Genomic DNA, 26,647 nt, shown 5'->3' with positions numbered 1-26,647 from the left:
TCAGCAGTACACACACCAGTAGATCAGGTTAAACAGGATGTAGGCACCAGGGAAGATCATGCGAGAGTAGGTGTCGATGGCGTGGGTGTTCTGGATGATCCGGAAGCCGCGAATGCCCTTTTTCTTTGTCCCCGTGGACTCGTTGTCCAGGGAGAGATGCACCACCATTCGCTCCTGTTTTTCTGAAGCATCCTCGGCCATCATGGAGGCTCTGGTGTACCCTGCCAAGCTGTTGGCGTCCGCCTCGCTATATGTCCCATCCAGCATCATGGTCCTGGCATGCGACATGCCACAGGTGCAGGGGATGGCCTGGGACTTAGGGGAAAAAAGAAAGTGAGTGAGTGAAGGCTAACTAAAAAGTTAGAGACATCATGTGGAAACGTGCCATTGCTGAAAAGGTGCCTGTACCTGCTCCCTGGCTTTTTCCCGGAGCTTCCGCTCTTTACCGTCCCTCACTGTGGTCAGGTAGTTGACGGCGGCGTATTCAAGCACAGACAGGAACACGAAGACAAAACTGACCCAGAGGTAAATATCCACAGCTTTGATGTAGGAGACCCTGGGCATGGAGGCGTTGACTCCAGTGATGATGGTGGACATGGTGAGCACCGTGGTTATACCTGAAACACAGAGAAAATACAACTTCAGCAGGTTAGCACGCTGGTGAAAAAGAGGCTCAGAACTAATATCAGGACTTTGCTCTGTCTGATTCAAACTTTTCCCAGACAGACAACATCTTTTGAGCTGTGCCCCTCTGGCTTCACACCAGATCTCTTTGTTGCAATGTCTAGACTGCTCTGGCTGCTGTGGGTCAGGAAATATACAACAAAATGAAGCTAGTGATATTGGTAGTGCAGCAAAGCTCCACATGAGCGTATGTCCTGACCAAAAGGTTACAATCTATTCCCTCTGTCAGCAAAACACATCTTGTGTCAGCATGTGAAGCAGAGCTCTCATACACACCGCTACCTCAACATCTGTGTGGTTTATTCGCATCAATGCAGCAAAAAGGAACTTAAATGTTGCTACTTTACAGTTTTTGTCTACCTGCATTTTAGGAAATACAATACAATTGGTGTTTTATCTTAGTGTAAGATTAGAGTACTGATAACAGTACTGTATATTAATTACTGTGTTTAAGTACAGGGTCTTTGGTCGAAAGAGAATGAACACATATTGAATACCTCTAACACTTAATTATTAAACGGGTGATCTCAAGTCTTTGATCAATCTGTGTAGAAACAAGAGAAAAACTTTCTTTGTGAAAGTTTATTTATCCACTTAACTGACACAAAAGCTACTGAGATCATTTGTTTCCCTTGTGCCCAGTCACCACAGGAGTCTGAAAACCATAAACTGGGCATGTGTGTGGCATGCTGGCGTAAACAGGAAGCAGATTAGCCAGTCTGAGGTCGCTTAATTGCAGAAAATACAATGAATGAGAAATAGCAAAGGTAGAAACAGCTGCTAGCAAAGAAAACAAGGTCAGCAACACTTGTAATTCATGTGACATGTTGTATTCCCCACCGGCAGTCGAGGCTGGTCAGACCAATCAGGAGGGGAGGAGTGTGTCTACGTCATTGTTTCCAAAGGTCTCTGATTTTTTGTTTTCAAACCAAACAGCACCTATTTAAGTGTCTGAGTCCCAATTATAATGATCTTTTCATCTTAGAGAAAGCAAATGTGCAAATTTCCCACAACACTGAACTATCCCTTAACAGTACGATTCCCTACAGGGTGCTCCTGTCTGTGCTAACTGGGTTACGCTGTCAGGTCTCCCAGGTCACTGTAATGTGCTTTCAGACGCACTATAAAAACTGAACACACAACATAGTCGCTGCGTCGCATGTCCTCTTACCTAAAGAGACTCTGGCAGGGACGGCCCTGCGGTCAATCCAGAAAGACACCCAGGACAACATGACCATCAGAGTGGCGGGGAAGTAGGTCTGCAGCAAGAAGAAGAAGATGTGACGCCGTAGAGTGAAGTTGATGTACAGACGGTTGTACCAGCCTGGAGACAAGGAAGGAGTAAAAGATAATGATGTACTAAAGTGCCACGATAAACACAGAGCTGGGGTGAAAATACCAACTAATCCACACAGGGATGACAGGAATCTGGAGGGCATGAAAAACCAGACCAAACAAACCAATGAATAAAAAAAGCAGTGGCTAAACAGAAAGGAGGTCATTATGAAGATCTATGACAACAAAGCAGCACAAGGTAGAAAAACGGCTGAATAACAATGTGAATGTGAAGATATAAAAACGTAGCTAGTGGTGTGTTTTTTCAGCCGCAGTGAGTTTCAAACTGGAGGAAAATTTCAGTTTTTCTTTCTATACAGTGTTCATCCTAATAGTCGAACAGGACGCCATTCCCTTTGGTGGCTCTATTTTCTATGATAACTGTTGTCATTGTTAAGCAGTGAGTAACCTAAGATAGGTTCCTGCAGACTTCAAATGAAATTATTCAGTTAAGAATCTACTGCACAGTGAAACCCATACAGAGGGGCTTAGCCTTAGAGTGAGGCAGGACGTCTCGTCTCCCATCTGCCCAAAAGGGCACATGCCACTCCACTGCTCATCGACCTCCACACAAATCAAATTTAAGTCACTAATGTTTGACTTCAGAGTGACTTCTGGGTCTGCTCCCATATAGATGGACTCAATCATACAGCCTTATTCTCTGTGTTCCTCCAGGGGGGGGGGGGGGACTGTCTGGTATCACCATCCCTGTGCACAAGACAGTCTCAGTCCAGACTATTGTGATAGTGGAACAGGCTACTGAATGTTATCAGAGCAGGGGTGCACCTCTTCTCCTAACACCCTAACATATCTAACCAAAACTTGTGAGTGCACCTTCAGTGCACTTGTTTATACCTGATCTCTGTGCACTTATTGAATAGACGTAGCATTAGAGCTCACACCACAGCCTCCTACCACAGCCTGGTCCTCACGGGTATGTCAAATCAATCAAATCAAGTGATTTAATTCTATTAGGGAGTGTCCTCCTGTAAAAAAAAGAAAGAAAAAAAAAGAGCCCTAAGATCAGGCAAGGGGGTCCGGCTAGCAACGGATTTTCATATAATGGCGGCGGATAGTGCTCACTCGCATAGAGCTGCTGCTACAACAAGGATAAAAACAGAGATCAAATTAATTTAGACCGAACAACTTTTTCATGTGGCGGCTTCAGGACACTTGGGTCAGTACAGACGAGCAGTATGGAGGTATCTGGATGTTTCATAGTGTGTGTTTTGGATGATTCAAAAGTGAGCACCATCCGCCGCCATTATACTGTATGAAAATCTGACCCCCCCTGGAACTCCAAAAGAGTTTTGATGACTCTGAAAGTTCTCCTTCTCCAAACCCTTCCTTGGCATGACAGTGAGTAGATGATTGGTGAATTATCGATTTTGGGTGAAGTATCCCTTTAATCAACTGATCTCAGTCTTCAGAAAGTTGATTGGTCAAACTGTTGGTTGGAACAAAAACCTGCAGACAAACTGCCTTTTGAGGAATGGTTTGCCCATGCCTGCCTAGATCATTTGTGCAGCAGATCGTTAGGACCAATATTACATCATTAGTTGGAGTAATGATGACAGGAGCAAAGGAAAAGGTGCAGTGATCTAGTATAAAGAACGACGGGAATATGAAACAGCAGGGTGGTGTTCAACCTCCATGTGAAAGTCACAGCTATGTTTCTATTATCCCTGACCATGAAATGTCACTATTAATAGAACCATGACCCGGGGCGGTGCGTGGCGCAGTGGTTAAGGCGGCCGCCCCATGTAGAGGCTACAGTCCTCAACGCAGGCGTCCCCGGTTCAAATCCCACGTTGGGCAGACCTTTCCTGCATGTCATTCCCCCTCTCTCTGCCTCCCCCTTTCCTGTCTATCTCACTATGTACTATCAAATAAAGGCAAAAACGCCAAAAAAAATATATAAAAAAAATAAAACCATGACCCCAAACAATGTCTGATGTTGAGTTTGTAGTTATTTTAACTAAGATCACGATCTTTTCCTGAACATAGTTACAATGGTTATCATAGTAACCATGGCAATGAAAGTCTGTTGTAATCCACATGTTTCTTATTAAACCCATGACAACAAAAGCACATGTGTTAGTTAGTAATAAGGTTAAATGTGGCTCTGTGCCAAGGAGCCATTACACAAAACAGGGGCTTTGAAGGTGAAGCAGCTAAATGGAATTCGACCATCATTTCATTTGTTTTCTGTACTTGTGCTTCACATCTTAAGATGTCTGTCAGTTGCTGTTGTTCTTGGGGAAAAACTTCTAACCAATAATCATGACACCAAACCATCTGCATTTCGGATTCAACACCACAGATGGGGGGAAAAAAATCATATATAAAAGTTGAGGCTGTTTGCAGCTGCCTGAACAATAATATTAACTTGTCACTCAGGCAGCAGAGGCTCCACTAACAAACAAGAAAAAAAGGAGGGTTACCTGGGTTGGGTTCAAAGCATTAAAAAGAAAGAAAAAATAATTCATGTATTCACACAGACACAAGAAAAGTTAGAGACTGAATCAACTCGGCTTTAAACTTCTTGAGTCAGAGACAAGTTCAAGTTTGGGTCATTTGGATATTGAGTTTAACAAAGACACATACATAGGCTACATACAATTTGCAGTATATGAGTACACAAACAGTGGCTGCCCTTGTGTGTAAGTCTGCTTCACAACACTTCACAAATATACTCATAATAATAAAAATAAGAGTAGAACAAAATAAATACTCAATTCTGTATAGTAGTTATTTTCCAACTGATCCAACACTGGGTCAACAAAACAAATGTGCTGAACACTTGATCAATCAGCTTGCTTCAAAAACACTGTCAACAAGGCTGCTTTTAGTGCAGGGCCAACAGTGACTGAACAGTGACTGAACAGTGACTGAACTCAACACATCAGCTCACTGAGGTGTTAGAAATCTAGGAAATCAAGAATGCTTTCAACTGTGGCGCTCGGTGGGCATTTCATCCCCAGACAGCTGTCGATACTGTCAACTCTGGGGCTGATAAAAGCAGCCGTAGCGGCCGCCTGTTGCTCCAAAACATCAGCCCGGTCTATAGCATAGAAGAGCCTGTTCTAACATCCGTGATGAGTTTGTGTCTGTAGCACAGAAAAGTCTGCGCCGCTGCCAGCAGTGTAAAGGCTGCAGAGCTCCTGTGGAAGACACCTATCGCTCTTTGCACCTGGCCTGACAGGTGTCTGGGTGGTTACAGACAGTGTGTGCTGAACACGTTTTGTAGGGGCCAGGTCTTCAGTCACAGCAGTGTTGCGACACGGCCTGCTGTCCAACTCCCACTCCCTTAAAGCCACTTTAAACACTTCTGCAACATTGTCTCCATGTGTGATCCAAACAGGAGTTTGCAAGAGGTTCTGCAGCTATAGCAGCCTCTCACAAATAGAGCTTGTTGTTGTGATAGAGCTCTGAGCAGCGAGGCCACCTGTGTCATGGGGAACCAAAGACGGTTAAAGGGATAGTTCAACATTTTGGCAAATTGGTCCATTGTCATAATCCCTATCGTTTTAGGGGTAGGTTCGTTACCTTTAATTGTTGGTGCAAGCTATTTTTAGAACGGTGGAGCAGAGCCGTGAGCTGCTCAGAGCTACGCTACGGAGGCTAATGGGATTTCTTGGTTTCCCTCATCAAACTCATCAAATACACAATCCAACAACTCTAAAACTGTCTGGTGGACAAGTTGTGACCTGCACATTCACCAAGTTATGAGATAAGAACGGAACGTTATGAGACAGAGTTGTTTTCGAGGCAAATGCAGAGACAGCTTGTCAAAAAACTACCCCAGATGGGAACGCGCATCAGCGGTTTTGCATGAATTTACCTCGAAAACAACTCTGTCTCGTAACGTTCCGTTATTATCTCATAGCGTGGAGTTGTTGGATTGTGTATTTGATTAGTTTTGTTGAGGGAAACCAAGAAATCCAATGAGCCTCCGTAGCGTAGCTCTGAGCAGCTCACGGCTCTGCTCCGCTGTTCTAAAAATAGCTTGCACCGACAATTAAAGATAATGAACTTGGAACACTTTTGTGTATTTTGGCTCCAGCACTGTGAATAACTGTCTAAATCCCTCGTTTTCACAGAAAACAGCTGTACGTTGGCTGCAGTGAAGTTGCCAATTGCTTCAGCTATTTCTTTACACTGCCTTGTGGAGGAGGGATGAAGAAAGGTTTCAACAATGCTGCTTGGTGTCATGGGTGGTTAACTTCTTTCATGTGTCCTTTTCCTTTGTCGTGTCTTTATGTTAGCGGTGGAAATGAGCGCTAAGGTTGTGAGTGGCTGTGTATTGTTGGCATCATTGTCTGCTCAGCCACTCTTTCATTATTTTCTCCAGAAAAAGTGAAATGGTGCCACACTCGTGATTTCAGCAAAAGTGGAGAATTTCCAAACTCTGCATTACGGGTGTAGCATTGCACTGCTATCATCTTTAAGGAGTGGAGGTCCCAGGAGATTGTGTTGTATAATAAAGCTGTTAGTTCCCCTTGAAGCACAAAAGAACGGAACAGGCAATACAAACACATCACCAAATGTTTCACTTGCTCTCTTGTGTGGTCTCATAACACCACCTACATTTTCATTTTTGCCATTGTGAACAAAACAGACATCAGTTGCCTTCCATAAACCATCAAAGATATTTTTCCTAGTCAGTTCTGTTGGGTTTCACATTTCCCTATGCCTAATAATTATAGGGGAAATAAATATCTCGGTACAATGCAAACACACGCTATGAAAAATAGGCATTACCTGCACAGAGAACAGGTTGTATTAAAAATATATAAGGCCTTTAATATTAAAAGTAGATTTTGACCCCGCCACAGAACAAGACCCCAAGATAGCATTAACATTAAGGTTATTTCTATTTCAATTTATATTAATGAATTAAGCAAATGACTCCATACCACACATTGAAATTGGGGACTGTAATTTTTCACTGAGCAATTCAGCCTTAAAGAAAGTCTCTATATAAGACTCAGCTCAGCCTGAGTGTTGCTGCTGTACCTGTGCTGCTGTAGAAAGCCAGCCTAGAGGTAGTGTGAAACTTCTGGATGAGAAACTGTGACAGAGAAATCCTGTCGTCGGTGCTCAGAGACTCATCGCCGCTTTTCCAGTACAGCATCAGGTCCTCGTCCGTGTACGCATCTGATGGACGGAAAGCATCAGTTCATGTACAGCTGAGTCAGAGTCAGTATCAGAGACAGGGCTGGGTATCAGAGTGGAATTCTTTCATGGACTGACTGAATTGGTTTGATCATATTGAAGATCAAAACATGGAAGACAAAAAAATGTCATCAGGTTAGATAAATAAGGACTGAAGTTAAGGCAATGCAGGCAACACATGTAGCAATAAGTACTAAATAATTGCAGCAATGCCTAAATAAACACCAATTGTTCATTTATTAATTCATTCCATGTCATTTTTTTTTACCCTCCATTAGAAAAATCTTTTGTCATTCCATATCTAATGAGTAAATGAGGATGTCTCATCAGTGCTGTAACTTAAAGGGATAGTTCACTCAAAATTGAAATTTCACTCATTATCTACTCACCCTCATGTGGACTAAGGGCTGGGAGAAGTTTCAGAGTCCTCCGTGGCTTCTCTGAGTGGGGGGGTCCGTGCAGCACTGCATGTCCATATGATGATTGTTTGTTATAGACTTATTTAATTTTTTTCGGAACAATTTAGCATTTCGGGGCTTCAATACAAGACGGACATTACATACGAGCAGCATGGAGGTATTTGGATGTTTTTTGGTGTGTCTTTTTGTTACGAAGACAGTTGGTATCCATTTGCAACCGTTATATGGACATGCACTGCTACGCCGAGACCCCCTGTAACTCAGAGAAGCCACGGAGGACTCTGAAACTTCTCCCAGCCCTTAGTCCACATGAGGGTGAGTAGATAATGAGTGAAATTTGAATTTTGGGTGAACTATTCTTTTAACTGAGCTTAAAAAGTAAAACTAATCTTTTCAGTTGATAAAATCTGTATCAAAAAAGTGACATAAATGTTCAGTAATAAACTCAAGGGATATGCATCAGACACAATGTCAACATTGTTGATTATCAAATAAAAGGTGAATCAATGACGGCCAGCTGCTAACTACTGTCTGAGAAACATCACTTTAAATACTACATAGTGATACTTAGGGTGTTTGTGCAGCGGAAATGTAGATTGCACTGATATTACAGGTAAAGATGAAGACAGTAGCACTATAGCACGATGACATCTACCTCTAAGACAGACAGACTGTAAAGAGAAACCTTCTAACATTAAGTTGTTGGATTAAACTCTCTGCAGTCAAGGTAAATAAAACAACCATTTTCTAATTTCCGGTAACCAGTGCTATCAAATCAGAGTCCCACTGATATGAAATCCTAATGGAATAACACTGTTGTTCTGCACCAACTTCCCCACTAATAAATCACAGTTTAGCATTTCTTGTCAGTGTGGTGCTGCTTCAGGCAGCACGCTGCTAAATTGTTTCGGGCCTTTCATAATTAGGAGCAAAATATCTGAAAAGTCTTTTGAGCAAAAAGAGCGGAGGCACGTGAATACTTACAGCTCTCCAGCTCCAGTGTGCACGTCTGCGAGTCCAAAGGGAAACGGCTGAAATCCATGTTACATGCAGCGGTAACTGTAACCCTGGGGAATTAAAGCCAGAGTAAATCTCACCGGCTTTGCAGACGCTACACCAGGGCCTGCCAAGTCTCATTCAGTTGGTGTGTTAAAAGCCTATGGAGGCAGATGCGTGTGTGTGCGTGTGTATATGTGTGTGTTACTGTCCTCACCTCAGGCTGTAGAGGACATGACCATCTGGGAAGACCCGCAGCATGATGTTGTCGGTGGTGGTGTCGTGGATAAAGGACCTCTTGGAGTGGACAAAGAAGACGTCAGGTACCCAGATCTTCTTCACCAGCCGCCCGTCGAAGGTCATGCTCTTGTTGGTGGTGCTGGGGAAGGCCAGCCTCTCGTCCTTCCAGTAGTGCCTCAGATACAGGGTCATGGTGAAGTCCTGAGGGAGACAGAAACAGTCACTGGATTAAGTCACACCACAAGGACTCTGAACCTGGTTTATTACATCCCCCCCGTGGGATTACACCGCTGGATTATATGGATTGTTTATAACTAAACATCGATGGTCAACAGAAGTGGTGAACATATGTTGACTAAGCACAGTCGGTGGCAAAACAACGCTGCTCTCGATTTCTCACCCTCCTCCTTCCCCCCTGTTGCTACGCAGGCCGGAGTGGGCCTGCGTTGTCTGCCCCACTCCCTGCCACAGGAGATCATCCTCTATCCCCATTCTCCTCGTGGCATTACATAAGACCAGATCAGTTCAGAATAATGGCTGCGGCAACACATTGTACTCCTGGCACTCACCACAAAAGTACCTTTGATGTTGCATAAGAAGAGTTCAGGGGCATGCCTGAATCCCTCAGATGAGTAATAACTGTAATGTAATATAAATCTACTAATGAGAGGTGATTTCAAGTGGTGTGTACTTGAACATTTTGATCTTAGGCTATTCATAGCTACAAATACATTGATGCATCCCTTGAAGATGTATCGTATTTAGAGTAAGTGAAAATAAATGCTGACCTAAATTAAAAGAGGTGGTGTAGCTGACTAATAAGTTAAAGAGCAGATGATTTCAAAATCAGCTCAGATGGTGCAGAAGGCTGGGAGGGAGGGGGAAGGAGGGGTGGGAAGTGTAATGCCTGCACTAGTTTGATTTCCTGGACTTGAATATTTTAAAACAATAAAACCTATTCTGTTCACAACACTCACTGTTTTGTTGATACAAACGCTCTCAGTGTTGTATGACCAGTGGCCTTTGGTCAATAATTTTAGGTGAGCATTTACTATTCATGTCCTCATTGCTCCAAAATGTAAAGCGGAACTCATTTGCAATAAAAAAACCCCCCACAAAAATAACATGATACACTATAAATAAAACACTCAATTAAAAAAAAAAAAAAGAATCTACAGCCTCATGTATCTGTGTGACCATGTTGCCAAAACGTACATGGACAGGCTTTAAAGGAACTATCTGCTAAATCTATTCTACATTTTCCTTATTGAATTTTGTCATTGAAGTACAAGTGTGTTACTGACAGGTATTGTGTGTGTGTGTGTGTGTGTGTGTATCCAAGGCCTGATAGATAATCTTCATTATTGTCCACACATTATTAAACAGAAGAAGTCACTCTGTTGCACTGGGCGACATGTTTTCTTAATACAATGTCCTGCTGCTGCAAATTCTATAGTTCCCAGCCTGTAGGATGCTATTGCAAGTGGGATGACTTTGGTGTTAAAAAAATAATAATAATTTGAATAAAATAAAAAAACAATAAGGGTTGCAAATATTTCATAAGGGCTGTCAGCATTTTTGAGATTTGGGGTTAGGCTTTGCCATGCCCACATACTCACCTTTTCGAAAACACACTGTAGGCTATATAAATGTGTAATACCTGAACACAAAACAACACAGAACAAACTTTATTCCCCTGATGACTGTTTAGTTTTTTTCATTTTTTATTTTGCACTCATAAGTCTGTTAATATTGTTTGTCTCAGGCATTTAAAATACATAATAGTTATGAAATAAAACAGATGTTGTGTATATTTGATGGTGATGATGTAAATCTTTGAGTGCACATTGCTACAACTGACTGTGTGAATAAAACTTTTAGTAGAATCTGGTCTCAGATCAGTGGTGAAATTAATTGATCATTAGTCAGTCAAGCCATGTATCCAGCAAGATTTTTTTCTTTCATATGGCATTAGACTATTATATTATATATTATTAGAATAACTGATTTCCTGTTATTCCTGAAAATGTGTTATTTTTCTTTTACGATGAATTACTTTTTGTGACCTCTTGTGATACAAGTCATTCATGTCTTCTGTCAGCTGTCACTGGGCCTGACAGACAGACAGATGTGTCTGGTTTTGGACTCTTCGTGGAAGAAAAATACATAGAAAAATATTTTTTGTGAAAGATTATTCGCTGTGTAACTGTTAAACATCCTCACGCTTTGTAATATGACATCATTAAAAACAGCTGTCATTTAGAATTTTTTTTTTTTTTTACCCCAGCCCCCATCGCCCCTCCTTCTGCTCCAACACAAATAAATACGCAAAACCTCAGAATGAAGTGTAATCCTTGGTCGTCCTTGCAAACAGGCGCTTACACAATATGACGATGACAGTTTTGGATCCAATTTATGGTTCCAGAACAGAAGGTTGATTTAATTACATTACTCAACGTGCATTTAGTCTGACTTTGAGTAAAATAAACAGCCCCTACCACCGAGCTTTCATAATCTCATTCTGAGTATCCGACTGAAAACGGCTTAATGACTACAACTAACAGGATCCAATCATCTGTCGTTTCAAAAAAGGACATAATCCTTCAAATGCCAGTGGCAGCAGTGATGCACGTTTATTATTACGCATTATTTAGTACTCTATGGGCCGGATTTACTAAAGGTTTGCGTGTATTAAAACGTGTGCAAACGTGATTCCACGCGCAAACACATGTGGAACCTGAACTACTAACCGGACGCACCGAGGATTGCGTCTCTCAAATGGGCAAAATAGCACGTGCGATCCATTTAGCGTGTTTGCCTTGATGAATATGTAAATATGGGCGTTTCAGCCAGAACGTGCAGAATACTGGGAGGAGTAGATGCAAATCGATTTATTTAGCGCGTGCAATGTGATTTACCAAACCAGGAAGAGATTGCGGTGGCTGTTTTTGCGTCTTTATTCACCACGTCTGAAAACCATGTACTAACTGATACAACTTTGCCAAAACGTACACATGCGTTTATTGATTTGATACCTGTCAGAGCCCCATGATCTTACATCTCTGCATTTCCTCACGTCTGGGTAATTCTGTAACAGTTTTTCAGCCGTGTTAAAAGTCTTTTACGCGCCGTTACGCACGGGGCACGTCTGTCCTGCAGTGCGCTCCTCTCCTCTCCTTTCCTCTCCTCTCACCTGGCTGCTCAGCTCCGTCTCTCAGTCCCGGTCCCGGACTGAGACACGTCACCGCTGCCTTCACCCGTCTTTGATCCCTCTGGTCCATGGTCAGAGCGTTTAGATCCGTGTGTCCCACCTGAGCTCTCTATTAATCCACTGGATCATGGGCGGCACACACATATTATAGGTGCGTGATTGTCGCTGCAGCTGCTGCCCGTTCATCAGTATATGACGAGTTGGGCCCTGTAGCGATTTGTGTTTATTTATCTAAACAGAGCGCGAGAGATCATCATCAAATGTCATTCTGTCCCTTCGTCCATCCAGCTCTCTGTCCACTCTCTCCATGGCGGAAACGATTACCACGCGCAAAACCCTCATTTACATATTGCGGTTTGCACGTGTTTTCATTTAGCGGGTTACTCTTAGTAGATCACCTGTTTTGCGTGCACTAACCAAACTCGCAATATTATAGCGGCCGCAAACAATATAGCGCCCGCTATCTGGGATCTTAGTAAATCCGGCCCTATGTTTTGGGCTCGGATCTAATGGAGACAAGTGCTACACAGCCTTCCTCACTGTGGCACTCGTGTGTGGATTCTCATGCTGTTCATGAAGGATGTTCCTGTAAAGCCCCATTAACTGCTGTGTCTGACTGGAGCTTCTTCCCCATGTGCTGAAGCACTTTCATTTGTTAAATCAGGCAGCATCATGCCTGAAAGCTGAATGTGTGATGGACTCACCAGTTAAAGCTGCTACCAGTATTCCCCATAATCCACTGGAATAACAGCAACAATGACATTTTATATCAAAAAAATATTATTACTATAAATGTAATAGCTAATGTTATGTTAAATGATGATGAGTGGCGAGGTCTACATCGAGTCTATTCTAACTCCTATTTGTCAATAGTCTTAAAGGAAGTGCCAGAGGTGCTGAGCAGTTGTTGTCCCTTCACTTGGTCCAACTCATGCCAAACCATCTCATTTGGGGTTAGGTCAGGTGACAGATAACACTTTTATATGAATTAATACTTTTGTGTCTATGTGTTCCTTCATGGTTGTAATGTCTTCAGTATGAATCTACAATGTAGATATTAAAGAAAAACCATTGAATGAGAAGGTGTGTCCTGGTACTGTATATATGATGTATGTAATAGAGGTACATGATGTGAAAATTTGGCATGTTGTAGTCACTCACCATGTCGACCTCTGATATGCTGTCCAAGCTCTCCACCTGAACATCCACTCCAACGGGGACAGCAGGACCTGCAGGTTCAGAGCAGTTCAGCAGATTAGAGTTATCTATTCATTCATATCTGTGACACTGTTTTAATATCTGGTGAGTGTAGTTTGATCCAACATGATACAAACATGATCATTTCAGGTTCTTTTGTAATTCCATCATAACGCAAAGCTGAAACCAAGCCTTAAGATCCTAAACTACAGTGCTACCTGTAAAGATTCAACACTCTGACGTTTTCCATCATTGATTCCACATATGGAAGCACTGAGTATACTAACCATGTCCCAGCAAAAGGTCAAATTACACAACCCCACATTATGTCTTATTCCTTTAAGCTGAGGCTTACATAGATTGACTGGGTAACTATCCATCTATTCATCATCCATTAAAGATATATCCTAATAATGGCCCAGTTACATCAATAACAGGTCAAAATGACTCACAGGGAATGTTAGTTTCTTTTATTCATCATTATAGTCAATTTCTAAACCAAGGGGTTTCAGTTAACCAAGCCAAACCAAACCAAACCAAACATACAGTAAGCTCATTTATCTTTTCAATAGCTTTCCCTTTTAAAGGTGTACAGAAATGGCCGTTTGTCCTGTTTGTCGCGCCGAGTTGTTCACGAGCTGCAACACGAGTTTACCCGAGTAAGGAAAACGAATTTGATTGGTCGTTATCGAGCGGGCGGGATATTCAAAGCTTGGGGCGAGCCCGAGCTCCGTGTGTGTGTGCGTGTCTCAGACGTTTGAATGACGGATGACGGATCCAATATCAGTGGCTGATGAATCGTGTACAGGCTGACGTATAATCCGTGCGCCTGCGTTATCCAATGTGGAAAAAAAAAAAAACACACTTGAAACTTTACTCAAAAATAGAATTTTGCGCAAAGTTTGGCCTACAACGTCTGATGAGTTATTACACTAATTTTATGACCCAGAGTGGGCTCAAATTCAGTTTTCTTTTCTGTACACCTGGACTCCTTGGGATGAAAGGTCAACATAATGCACAAGATATTTCTCATCTCTGTGGTAGAGTTTAATGGGACTTATGACACAGGATATGAGCATGTCAGTATATTTTAATGTACAACAGACATGGGTTGACTGAAGCCACACAAAAAGTGAGACACAGACATTATTTCTCCAATTCATCAATGTATGGAAGATGAAGAGAAGGAAGTGCGGAGTCTGAGCTGTCACAGACACTGCACACACAACCAATGGCACATCCATTGCTACCAAGTTACAGCTTTTCGTGAGGGTGATAAATTGGTGGTTAGGGGGCAAATAAACACAGAGCGCAAAAAGACTGAGTGTGCTGTGATGTGTGCAAATAAAGGGAAGTGAAAATTTTTCCTTCTTCACTCTGCCTCAATCTTTTAATTTTTTTTTACTGATTTTATGGGACATTTGCTTTCAGCAGAAACAAGAAGTGAACACAACACTGCTGTATCATCTCCTGGTAATTGAGGTGAATACTGTATGTTGAGATCCAGCTGCTTATTCGTGTAACATTTGAGGGATTGTTGGTATGAAGGCAAAAAGGGAATTGGTGCAAATCAGTGCATGTAGTAACAAACATGACTTACAGTCTATACTCTCTGTGCTGAATACAGGTAAAACACATGAGGGTGGAGTAGACAATCAACAGGGAAGGAAACACAAGACAAAGAAAGGAAGTCAAGGAACAGCACTACCCTACCCTACCCTTGTGTTTCTGTCCAACTGAATGTAAGTCCAGTATTCAGTCAGTTTTTAATAATGAAATAAATATATTAGTGAAGACATATTTGATTTTTATTTAAAGGGATTGTAACGCCCTGGTCGTTGTGTTGGTTGTTGTTTGATTGTTGTTGTTTATATCTACTAATAGCCTACTGACCGTGCAAAATCCAGCTGCTGACTCTCCGCTCCACCATCACGGAGAGCCCACCTCCACTCTCTCTCTCTCGTGTCATAAACCAGATGACAAAAATGTACAGAAACAGGAAAGCTGCTGGTCAGTAGGCTATTAGGTAAACAACAACAACAATCAAACAACAACCAACACAACGACCATTATTCATTGCGTTATTACATTTTATTACAACATTGAAAATTGAAGATTTTCACTTCCCCACAAACGTAATAAATCTCTGCAAACGTAATAGTTATTACATTTGTGGGAAATCGCGTGTTACCTTTGTAGTAGGCAGCGGCTATTACGTTTGTGGAAAATGTATTACGTTTGCAGGATTATAACATTAAAAGCTGCATATTTTTATAACGTTTGTGGTTTATCACGTTTGTGGGCATTATTACACTGGCGGGCGTTACAGGGATACTTCACCCAAAATCAATAATTCACCAATTTTCTACTTCTACTTTCAGAGTTATCAAAACACTTTTGGAGTATGGTGGCATTTCGCTGTTTCATACAGTAGTGTGTGTTTTGGACGATTGAAAAGTGAGCACTATCCGCCGCCATTATATGAAAATCCGTTGCTAGCCGAACCCCCCAAAAGCGTTTTGATGACTCCGAAAGTTCTCCAAACCCTTCCTTGGCATGACGGTGAGTAGAAAATTGGTGAATTATCGATTTTGGGTGAAGTATCCCTTTAAATAAGAAGCCAGTTTTGATGCAGTCATTGACACAGAGCCCAAAAGATAACAATATCCACACGGTATACTCATTTGATAAACAAATCATAACACCTTCGTATTTGAAGATGTGTCTAGCTGATTGAAAGGCCCTCTTGAGATTTGGAGGAGTATCCTGTAGCCCTATCATGAATAGCAAAACAAATTCACACACCCTTCTGTTATTCGTGTATTAAAGTCACATTGGCCGCTGTAGTATTTTTAATCTGAGCAGCAGTAATAGTGCCAGCCTTACATAACCAGTGGCACGGCAAAGCTGCTACCTGGAAGAGGGGATTTGAACTCACAGCTGTTAGCAGCGAGACCTCTCTACTCTTTCTCACACCATATGCCACACGTCACGTGCCAGACTCAGTAAAGCATGAGCTCCCGGTGACACCAGGGCAACGGACGTGACACCAGACACCTGCTGAGGAGAAATAACAAAAGCCTCCATCAAAGGTGGAATCGTGTGGGATTTTTCTCTCCATCTCCGCAGCTCCAAGTCACACGAGGCCACGGCCCGGAGCCCCATCACGGCTGAACTGCACTGCAAAGACACGAGAGCGAGGAGACCTATAATAGATGAACATAGCAGTGTATGTTCCCTACAGGATATTGTAAGCTTGTGCTGTACTGCAGTACAAAAACGGAGGCTGAAAAAGCGAGGGTTATGCATTCAGACGGGACAGTAGCTCACAGATGAAATGTCCTGCGTGTGGTTTTGCGAGAAGATTTCCTTTTTCTTTTTTTTTTTTGCTATTTTGGGCTTTTGAACATCAGCAAATTATTCTACGTCACTGATTATCAGATGAGACCCATGGATGCGTCACAGAGACGCTCCACTTCATCATTCGGGTTGGGTCTTGTAGCCCGCAGTCGCACTTCTATGTGGGCTGCTTTCAAATAGGGCATGAAGGGAGAGTCTCACCCACCCATCCACTAACATTAAACAAGAACGCCACAACTACTGTAGGAGCACCAACATACAGCACAGAGGAGCACGGTTCAAATGCACTACAGCCTGTTAATGGGCCTGTGCAGCCTGAGCAGTATTGACAGCTTCACTTCGTACCACGTCTTAGTCTTTAAAGTGGAATTATGGGAGAGAAAACAAAAGCACATAATCCATATGCATTTATGCCATGACATAAAAGGAAATGTTTTTTTTTTGAGCCATGTGAGGGTGGTCATCCGGCAGCTGAATTTTTTATCAGGCTAATTATTTCAGTGACTCTGTATGACTTTAAATTCTCCCTATGGATGAAATTTCATATTGTCTATAATTAAAGAATTTACACTACACAAGCTGTGTAATGATCATTAATCTATGGGTGTTGAGGAGGGACTTTTATTTTGATGTGTGCCAGCAAGGGTTCAGGGACATAAAAGTTTAAAGTCTGAACTAGTCGAATGGGGGATGAGGCAGTTTGCTGAGTTTTGGTAGAAAGTTTCTTTCAGACATGTCACCTCTGCCTGCGCATTAAAGGTCTCATATCTAATGAAAAAGAAAATCTGTATATATTTTTTGATTATAAAGCAGCTATAGGTTTTATTTAAATACTGTAAAAGTACAAAAGCTTCAGTCCATAGAGAAATGCACACAGCCTCAGACACTCAGCCTTGAAAGAAGTTATCAGGACTTCTGTAACTTTGTGATGTCACAAGAAAACAGTTACTGCTTACAGTCACACCCCCAAGTCCCACCCATCATCCAACCTTGCAGAATTATCTGAGTGTACACCTGCAATCTGTTGTATTTTTATATTATTACTAAGAAAATAATAAGCCATTCTGAAGACTCAGAGCCTCCTTTCCTTCGATTGACTGATTGACAAGTGATTACGAGAGTCTCATGCCTGCGAGAGATATAAAACTACATATTTCTGTTTTTTGGAGGTAAACCCCAGAAAGACATCTTGTAGATCAAAACTTCAAATAAAACACAAGACAGCAGTAAAATAGGGTGCAGGCTGGGGTTTGACATGCTCTGCAGGGGGAAACAGTTAGCCTGGCTTGTTGTCACTGTGTCTGTCCAAAGATATCAAAATAAAATGTTGTTGGTACATTTTTCTTTTTTTGCAAGTTAGCTGTTTCCCTAAGATCACACTCTTTACAGAACACATCCAGACTCAAGCCCTGTAGCAAAATTAAACTTTTACATATGTCTCCTATACATGTATGTCATTGGGGCGAGTCTGACACATGCAGGCTACATGTGAGTCTGGCTGTCATTCTGCAGTATGGGCTGACAACTGGAACATTTTCTCTCTGTGCTAGTACTGGTTCAGCTGTTGAAGTAGCATTTAACATATATACTCTATGGTTATATACAAGTGTTTGTTGCAGATTTATTTTCATAACTGGGATAAAATAATGATTTTATTGATTCAGTGAAGTTCTGTGTGACAGGTGCCCAACAGAAAACAGAGCAGAACAGAACAGTAACACCTCTTAAACATCAATGTGGAACAACATCAGTTTAGGAAATAACCACAAAAATGTAATTGTCCACATGGACACACATTTTTTGCTTTTTTCATGACACTTTCGAACCTCTCTAACACAGCGGAAAATGTTTTTTAGATTAACAGCTGCTGACTCGGAGGAAAGTGGTTGGGATGGATGGTGGGTGTGCAGTGCACTCCACTGTCACTACCACAGTTTTCAATGAGTTTGCATCCCATCTGTGGCTAGGTAGGCAACAAAACCACTACGGTCAAGGTCAGTGAAAGATTGTAGTTAATGTGAATAAACGCATTATGTGTGCAGTCTAACTTTTTCTTTGTTAAAGGTGTGTAGGAATTCCTCCCATCTAGCGTTGTGGTTGTATATCACAAGCAACTCAATCGTACTTTTCATGCTGCATTCAGGTGAAATTGGGCAGACGGCAGACGGACGACAGCCGCTGCACGTAACGGCATAAACAAGCCTCTATGTAAACAAGTGGTCTGTCAGCACGAGGCAAAACAATACACGTGACAATATGTTGTCATGGCGATGTGGTATTGTTTACCTGACCCGCGTTTTACCGTCTTTCTCTGGACTTCTGTGACTAAAATGACATCTGGTTTGTTAGCGACGGCCGTCTGCCCGACTGCAGGTGAATGCAGCATCAGTGTAACGCTCCATTCCTCCTCACTGCGTTACCACGGTGACTTTTCACAGACGCCACCTCCACCTGAGCCGACAGCTCCGGTGTCTCCGCTGAGTTTCCGTGGTTTCCTACCGTCACGCTGCCACTGAACGTAAAAACATGGAGACACCACATGGCAGCAGCACCGAGCTTACCCGCTCCATGGAGATATGAATGATATGAACGGCTCATTGAGAGCTGAAAGGAACACTTCACTTTGTTGATGGGGGGATGACTGATTAATGAGTTTAGTTTAGTTTAGTTTATTAGTTTATTAAGGGACAGTTTACAATTACATTAATCATTTGCAGAAAAAAATGAAGAGATGGTTGCACCAGATTTAGCTCACATTTCCATCTGTAATGAAAAACATACTTTTGAATGAAATAATCAATTTTCATGAATAGATAACAGGAGAAGTTACACAATGTGAGGAATCTCTGAGTGTTTTGAATGTTCAATTGCTCAGTGATTCAACTTGTTTTTTTCAAATTCACATAATTTGATAACTCTGATCCTCTTCATTCACACCACAGGTGATCATGAAACATGAATTCACTGTAAATTGCTCAGCTTTCTGAAATTCACAGAATTTCAGAAAGCAAGATTACAGCTGTTGTTAGTCAGAAATCTCATTTCCTCAGTCATGCTTCGAGGGATCCCATTTTCTTTGTGTCATTTCCACAGATGTGTTTAGAAAAAACAGGAGTTTGTGAGAAATGAGACATTGAGGTGAGAAGCTAGCTGGAGTATTGTTTCCTACTTTGACTTGATGACAGGAGTGGGACCAGAGGGAACTCAGGGTTCACTGTGAGCACTCAGTGAATGAATTACTGAACATGTAGCCTACTGCCCCTTCACAGTGAGGCAAGGCAAGGCAAGGCAAGGCAAGGCGAGGCAAGGCAATTTTATTTGTATAGCCCGTTTTTACAAACAGTTTGTCTCAAAGGACTTTACATGGCATCGTAGCAACATCCTCTGTCCTTAGACCCTCACATCCACTGAGGAAAAACTCCATGGAAAACCCTTTTAACAGGGAAAAACAGGAGAAACCTCAGGGTGAGCAACAGAGGAGGGATCCCTCACCCAGGACGGACAGACGTGCAATAGATGTTGTTACAGACAAGAGGGCATCTAACACTGTCTGAAGCTCCGCCACATGTTTCCTACAGCAGGTTTCTCCGTGCATCATAACCCACAAACAACTCACTCATATTTTGTTCTCTTCCTATTTGTTTCTGTTGTTCTCTCTCTCTCTCTCTGTGTGTGTGTGTGTGTGTGTGTGTGTGTGTGTGTGTGTGTGTTGCTGTGGATAAGTATTTTCTCTAAAGTACCAATAATACAAACCAGTATATTTTTGAACTGTCATTTTCTGTTGTACTTTGTAGTTTGGCCTTGGTGTCTCGCACTCTCTCTGTGTTTCCGCAGATCCACCGGAGCTCCATCTCTCTGCACCAGCCGCCGCCTGCATCGCCCCCCTCCCACCCTTTTCCCTGCTGTTAGACCGGCCTCCCCTCCCTTCCCATGGTCCAGTCTACCACCCAGTCCTCCCATCGAGCTGACCGGCTCTCCCTGCCCCCCCCCCTCCCCTCACTAGAGACTGCCCTCATCAACCCCTGCTAACATTTCCATATTCCGCACATTCTGTGACAAACTGTAAACTGTTTTCTTGTCTGTAACAACATCTATTGCACGTCTGTCCGTCCTGGGTGAGGGATCCCTCCTCTGTTGCTCACCCTGAGGTTTCTCCTGTTTTTCCCTGTTAAAAGGGTTTTCATGGAGTTTTTCCTCAGTGGATGTGAGGGTCTAAGGACAGAGGATGTTGCTACGATGCCATGTAAAGCCCTTTGAGACAAACTGTTTGTAAAAACGGGCTATACAAATAAAATTGCCTTGCCTTGCCTTGCCTTCACTATAAGTTCACAAAGCCTGAAGCAGAAAAATGACCGTGCTGACACTGGTGAGTGGTTTACTGCCCTGTTCAAGGCGTATACATATATGAAAACATCCTCGACTGTCTTAGTGTGTGTGTGTGTGTGTGTGAGAGAGAGAGAGAGAGAGAGAGAGAGAGAGAGAGAGAGAGAGAGAGAGGCACTGTACACAGTCTTGTTAGATGTTTAGGAGTTCATCTGCATATAATATATACTGTAGCTAGTATCTAGGCTGCTCTACTTGACCAATGTCATTTAACTCAGACCATCTTTCTATTTGCTGTGTTGAATGAACCACATTCCTCCTGTGAACCAATGACCTGGATCTCTCTCACTGAGTGTTTCCCTGTTTGTTCACTCACGACTGACTGCAGTGGTGATGCTACAGGCTGGGGCTTCCCCAGCCCAGATCACAGACCACTGCCAGACGTTACCATTTACACATGTCCCCAAAATGACGCACATGCATGCATACATGCTTAGTCATCAGGGCTACTGCAGCAGCAGTGGGAGGTTTAAGGGGTTTCGTTCCTTAATGTGCTGATATGAGGGCCCATAGGACGCCTCTCTAACATCCGCCTGCTTAGCCACTGTCCTGCACCTCTGGCGGGCGGAGAATGGACCGTCCCAGGAAGTGATTCAGCTCAGTTTGTTCCCCCAAAAGATTTGTTCTTTGAATGAAACGCTGGTGAACGACACAACACTGACAGGGAGCTGCTCCTCTGTTCATGGATTAGCAGCTGTAAATCCACTCCCGTTTCACCCCGACTAGATTACACAGCTCGGCCCGTCCATTACGCGCCGCGCATGCCGAGGCCGGAGAAATCCCGGCGAGACCATCCATCCGAAGGAGGCTTTCTTCAGAATCCACAGGGGTGCCGTCTCTTTAAGACTAATGTGACTGATGCGTGGCAGGTCTGTCCTTCTCACTGAGCGTCTCTATAAACCTGAGGCAGACAGGGAGGTGGAGCTCCCCGTGGAAATCCAAACTTGACATGGTTTCAAATACTCCACCCAAACATCCGCCCTGTAATTCTCTTCAGCTTCCTGGATGCGTTTGATTTGTCAGGGCCGCAGCAGGGGGACCACCCAATGGGAGCAGAGCCAGGTGCTCCAATTAGAAAACACAACTTCATCAACATCCACCATCCAGCTCCACCTGCTAAATCCGAGCTGCTGTTGCTCTCTGAGCCATAATGTAGCCGCAGAAGAGTCTCGACCAAACACAACTCTTTGAGTTATCAGTTTGGTGTGTGCACTTTATTTTGGACAATGTAATTTTCCACAGTCAGGATTTGTCTGATTGTGACTTGTGACAGAATTTGCTCCCATCTTCTCTCTGATCCCCGATGGCACATAAGCGCATCACTCTCCATATCGTTCCACCAAGCAAACAGGAAGTGGCTGCGTAAGAGGCTTTCATTAGTAACACTGCAATCGAAGCCTGGAGGAACCGCAGGCAGCTGCTGCACACACACACACACACACACACACACACACACACACACACACACACACACACACACACACACACACACACACACACACACACACACACACACACACACACACACACACACACACTTCTTTCCTCAGCCAAATGAGCACGCACAGCCTCACAGGCAGCAGCAGGACGCTCACACACGTCAGCTTTTGAAGATCTTTGACTGAGACGATCATCTTCTTCTTCTTCTTCTTCTTCTTCTTCTTCTTCTTCTTCTTCTTCTTCTTCTTCTTCAGCAGCAGAGGAAGAAGAAGAAGAAGATACTGACATGAGACAAAAAAAAAAAAAGTGACTCTCCGTGGGATCCCACTCCCATCTGCGGCTGCAACCGCCATCCCAGAGGAGCATGAAATTGACTGTGGGAGGTTTCATTCAACTCAACCACCTCCTCCTCTACGTATGCAGGGACCTGTTTATGCTAAATACCACAGAACGGGAATAAGCTTCTTATTTTTAATTGCCTTCTCAAATCCCAGAAGCAGTAGTATTGTCCTGACATTCAGGGTGTACAACAAGGGCACAGAAGACACTGCTTAGGTTGATGTCTGTCAGTGCACAGCAATCAGAGTTGACAAAAAGCGGTTTTTGAAACATCTGGCAGAGATTTGGACTCATTAGCAGCTATAAGTCTGAAGCAGGAGGGGAAGAGAGGACTATCTTCCCATTTTGTTTTGTTTTTTCTATAAGGTGCTGCAGGTCCTCTGCTCAGCTCTCTGTCAGTTTGTATTTAGAACACAACCCGTTGAGTATTCCTGTGTTTCCTCCTTTTTTTTTTTTGCTCCCGCTTGGAGCTGCAAGCTCAACATGTCACCTATTTCTGTCCTCTTAAAGGTTTGGCAGCTGTGTGAGAAAGGAGGAGACAGGTGGGAAGAATAAACCTGCTTCTTTCTTTTTCCAGTCATAAAGGTATTAACAGTCACACTTAGGTTCAGCAGAGGGTGAGCACCGATGTTCGCAGCGAGAGAGGCAGAGACGGTGTCAGCGGACTGCTGAGCTGGAACGTCTAATCCAGTCAGTGTGTGATATATATACAGATATAAAGAGTCAAGAACAATGGGTGAATATCTGCTCAATGATCACTGAATAGAAGCAGCTCTCTGGGTGCTTACCTGCGAAGGCGGGCCTCATGGTGAAGTCATGTTCATCGATACGTAGAAGGTGGGTGGTCTTCACCTTTCGGGTTTTAGTTCCATCCGCAACCTTCTTTGACAGCGGACTGGCAATAGATGAGTGGACAGGGAGAGAAGATTTTAGAATTACAGAAAAGTTTTCTTTCTGATCTTGGTTTTTTATTACTGTCAACCTTTTGTGTCTCAGTTCTTTCTTATGTCTTTATTTCATCACCTGTTATGACAAATAAAATAGGGTTGGGGTTAAAGGTCACATACAGTGTAAAAGTAAAGTTCAATGTCTTCAGTCCACAAAGAAATACACACAGTCTGTAATTCACAAATTTAGTCTTAAAACAAGTCATCAGGACTTCTGTAACTTGTGATGTCACAACGAAGCAGTCACCACGCTCAGCCATGCATCAAGTCCCACCCACCATCCAACTTTACAGGATTTAGTTTCTCTGAACGTTTACCTGAAATCTGATGTGTTTTTATTGGATCACTCAGAAAACAGTCAGAGGCTCCGATCCTCACTTGTGATTGGCTCAAGAACCAGTTGGTACTGAATTTATATATAATGCAACTGTGTGGGAGAAAGCAAATACTTGACCTGCTATCAACCTTCCCAGCAGAGCGCTGCAGGACTGAGTCCTGAACCTGGAAATGGATTAGCGTCTCAGCACCTCTGGTTCCTTTGTCCCAAAATCTTTGTTCTTTTTAAGTGGGCTTTTGGTTAGATGGATGAAGTCAGGCAAGCTTAAGACATTTTCACCTTTTATTCCTGTGACTTAAAATACATCAGTAATTACCCGTGTCCTGATTTCTTTAAGTTGCCATGACCCTTAAAAAAAGGCTGGCTGCTAACACGTGTCTTCTGACTGGTCCACCTTCACAGTGTGGATGAATCCAGTACTGCTCACTTTGTAAGTGGAGAAGTTGTTGTAGAAGAGGTCAGAGTTACATCCAACTACAAGTTGAGGTTCAGAGGTGGTGACGTTGAAGTTGTGTTTGTTGGTTTAAGATTTGCTTTTTACTTCTAATTGTATAAATTTGTTTCTTGCTGTTGCTGTTGTGTGTCAGGGCTTTTTTCTCTTCTTCATCATCCTATATTTATTAGGATATTATCGTAACACTAATCAAACACACAGATTTATCTTTAACTATATATTTTGCATAACAGCTGAGAAACCGTGCAGTCCTCTTTATGCGGGTGTGAGATCAGAATATACATGGACAAATGATGTTGTCATTTCATTTGAAGGACTTATTGTGACCTATGTAACCTCCAGGGCAAACGCACACCAGCATCATGTGACCTAGAGGAGACATCTGCACCCATCATTTTCTGTATCAGCCTGCATGTTGTTGACATCTTGACACATGCCAAATCTCCAGTGAGACAGCAACAGTTGAATCAATCAACAGCTCTCCACCTCTCTCCTTCCTGCACAGGAGCTACATGTTTACTGAAGCAGCTAAATGAAACAATAGAAACAGTGAAACAGTGTTTGTTCAGATACTGAGCTGGACTGGACTGTGCTGAACTCATTGTTCCTAGTGAATAAGTAAACCTTTAAAACACTTTACTTAAAACAGCTCATCATTCAGCTATAAGCTCCAAAATGGGCACAGATGGAAATATTGCAACAGTTGGGGGGGGGGGGGGGGGGGACTATTTTCAGTGGCGGATTAATCCATGTTTGGTGCTTTCGTGACTATTTCTGGCAGTAGGATGTGCGATTGATTCAACATAACCTACAGTGTGTGTGTGTGTGTGTGTGTGTGTCCATGGTGATGACAGAACATCATCACAGTACGACAGTGAGCTCTGGCACAGAGGAGTGCGACGTCTCAGATTTTGGATACACGCACTGTGGAATTGATTTCTCTCAGCATCGAGGAAAATGATATAAGAGGTCCAGACTTTAACTTCACACTTAACAGAATGAAAGGTGGGGACAGTGTGAGGGAGATAAGCTGCAGCCCAAAGCTGTGTGGAGCCTCCTACATTTTTATTCACCTTACGTCTTGTATTTTCTTTCTTTTTTTTTGCTTTGCACCTCCTTGTGAAAGCAAACACTGAACAGGTTGCATTAAAGATGCCTCCAGGCTGAAGGAATTTCCTTTGTCCCAAGATTGTAACCATACGTGACAGTCGTTCTGCACATTTGCATGCAGAACATTTCACAGCCAGCTGTTTTTTGGACTTTAATTAATCAGTTAATCAATCAACATCAGCAACTTGGACAACTTTGATTACTCCTTCATCATTTTTCAAATGAATGCTCAACCTTCTATGAATATACTATATATAGTATGAATATATTAGAGATAAAACAATCACAGGAGGAAACTATGAAGTATGGAAACACATTTGCAGCCGCACTGAAACTGAAAATGAGTCCAAGTTTAGTCAGCGCTGTGACAACAGACCTGAGGAGGAGGCTGGAAATGAGACCAGACAAGAGGCTTCAAATCCTTCTCTCCTCACTCTCTCATGTTCCCCTCAGCAGCTCTCATAAAGAACAGCAGCTCTCATAAAGAACAGCAGCTCTGTAGCAATGTGAGGAGCCAACATGCGTTAGGGTTTCTGCAGAGATGGCACAGAGAATGAGAGAGAGAGAGAGAGAGAGAGCCCGCGGAGCATCACTGTCAGCTCCCTCAGCCTCACACTGAAACGGGCTTTGGAGTAAGAGGCGCGCGGGGCTGCGTCCAGATGTTGAGCACCTGGATGACGCTGCTGGAGTCGCCGCGTCGCTTCTAATTCTCTCCTTCAGTGTGTCATTTTGTTTTTTCAGCTCGTCATGACTCTTGAGCGTCCCCTGCGCTGTCTGCTGTCAATCATTACTGTTCTTAGAAATAAAGCTCCTGTGCTTGTTCCAGTCTGGAAGTCAGAGTTCACCACCCTAAGTAATAACAATGAAATGAAGACGGGTTCAATCCCAGACTTACCTGCCGAGCTTGTGCGTCTCCGCCGGCGCCGACCATCGCTTTTTCCTACTTCTGTGCTTCCTGCACTCCCCGACCAGTATCAAACACAAGAACAGGAGCAGAAACCTGGCGTAACCCGGCAT

At 43.0% G+C, this 26,647-nt stretch overlaps 1 protein-coding gene across 1 annotated transcript; it reads right to left on the bottom strand.

Moving 5' to 3' along the window:
* Nucleotides 1-26,647, bottom strand: LOC311007293 (gamma-aminobutyric acid receptor subunit rho-2-like; the record flags this gene model as incomplete). The annotated part of the gene is made up of 9 exons (XM_084000419.1): nucleotides 1-315; nucleotides 409-617; nucleotides 1,856-2,008; nucleotides 7,039-7,179; nucleotides 8,601-8,683; nucleotides 8,830-9,053; nucleotides 13,225-13,292; nucleotides 23,571-23,677; nucleotides 26,526-26,647. The coding sequence occupies 9 exons, from the start codon at nucleotides 26,645-26,647 to the stop codon at nucleotides 1-3; spliced, it is 1,422 nt and encodes a 473-aa protein (XP_083856545.1).

This window comes from Trachurus trachurus, assembly GCF_905171665.1.
Source record: "Trachurus trachurus genome assembly, chromosome: 24".
Classification (NCBI taxonomy): domain Eukaryota; kingdom Metazoa; phylum Chordata; class Actinopteri; order Carangiformes; family Carangidae; genus Trachurus; species Trachurus trachurus.
The sequence above is the reverse complement of the archived record's forward strand: the minus strand, read 5'-3'. Positions and strand labels throughout refer to the sequence as shown.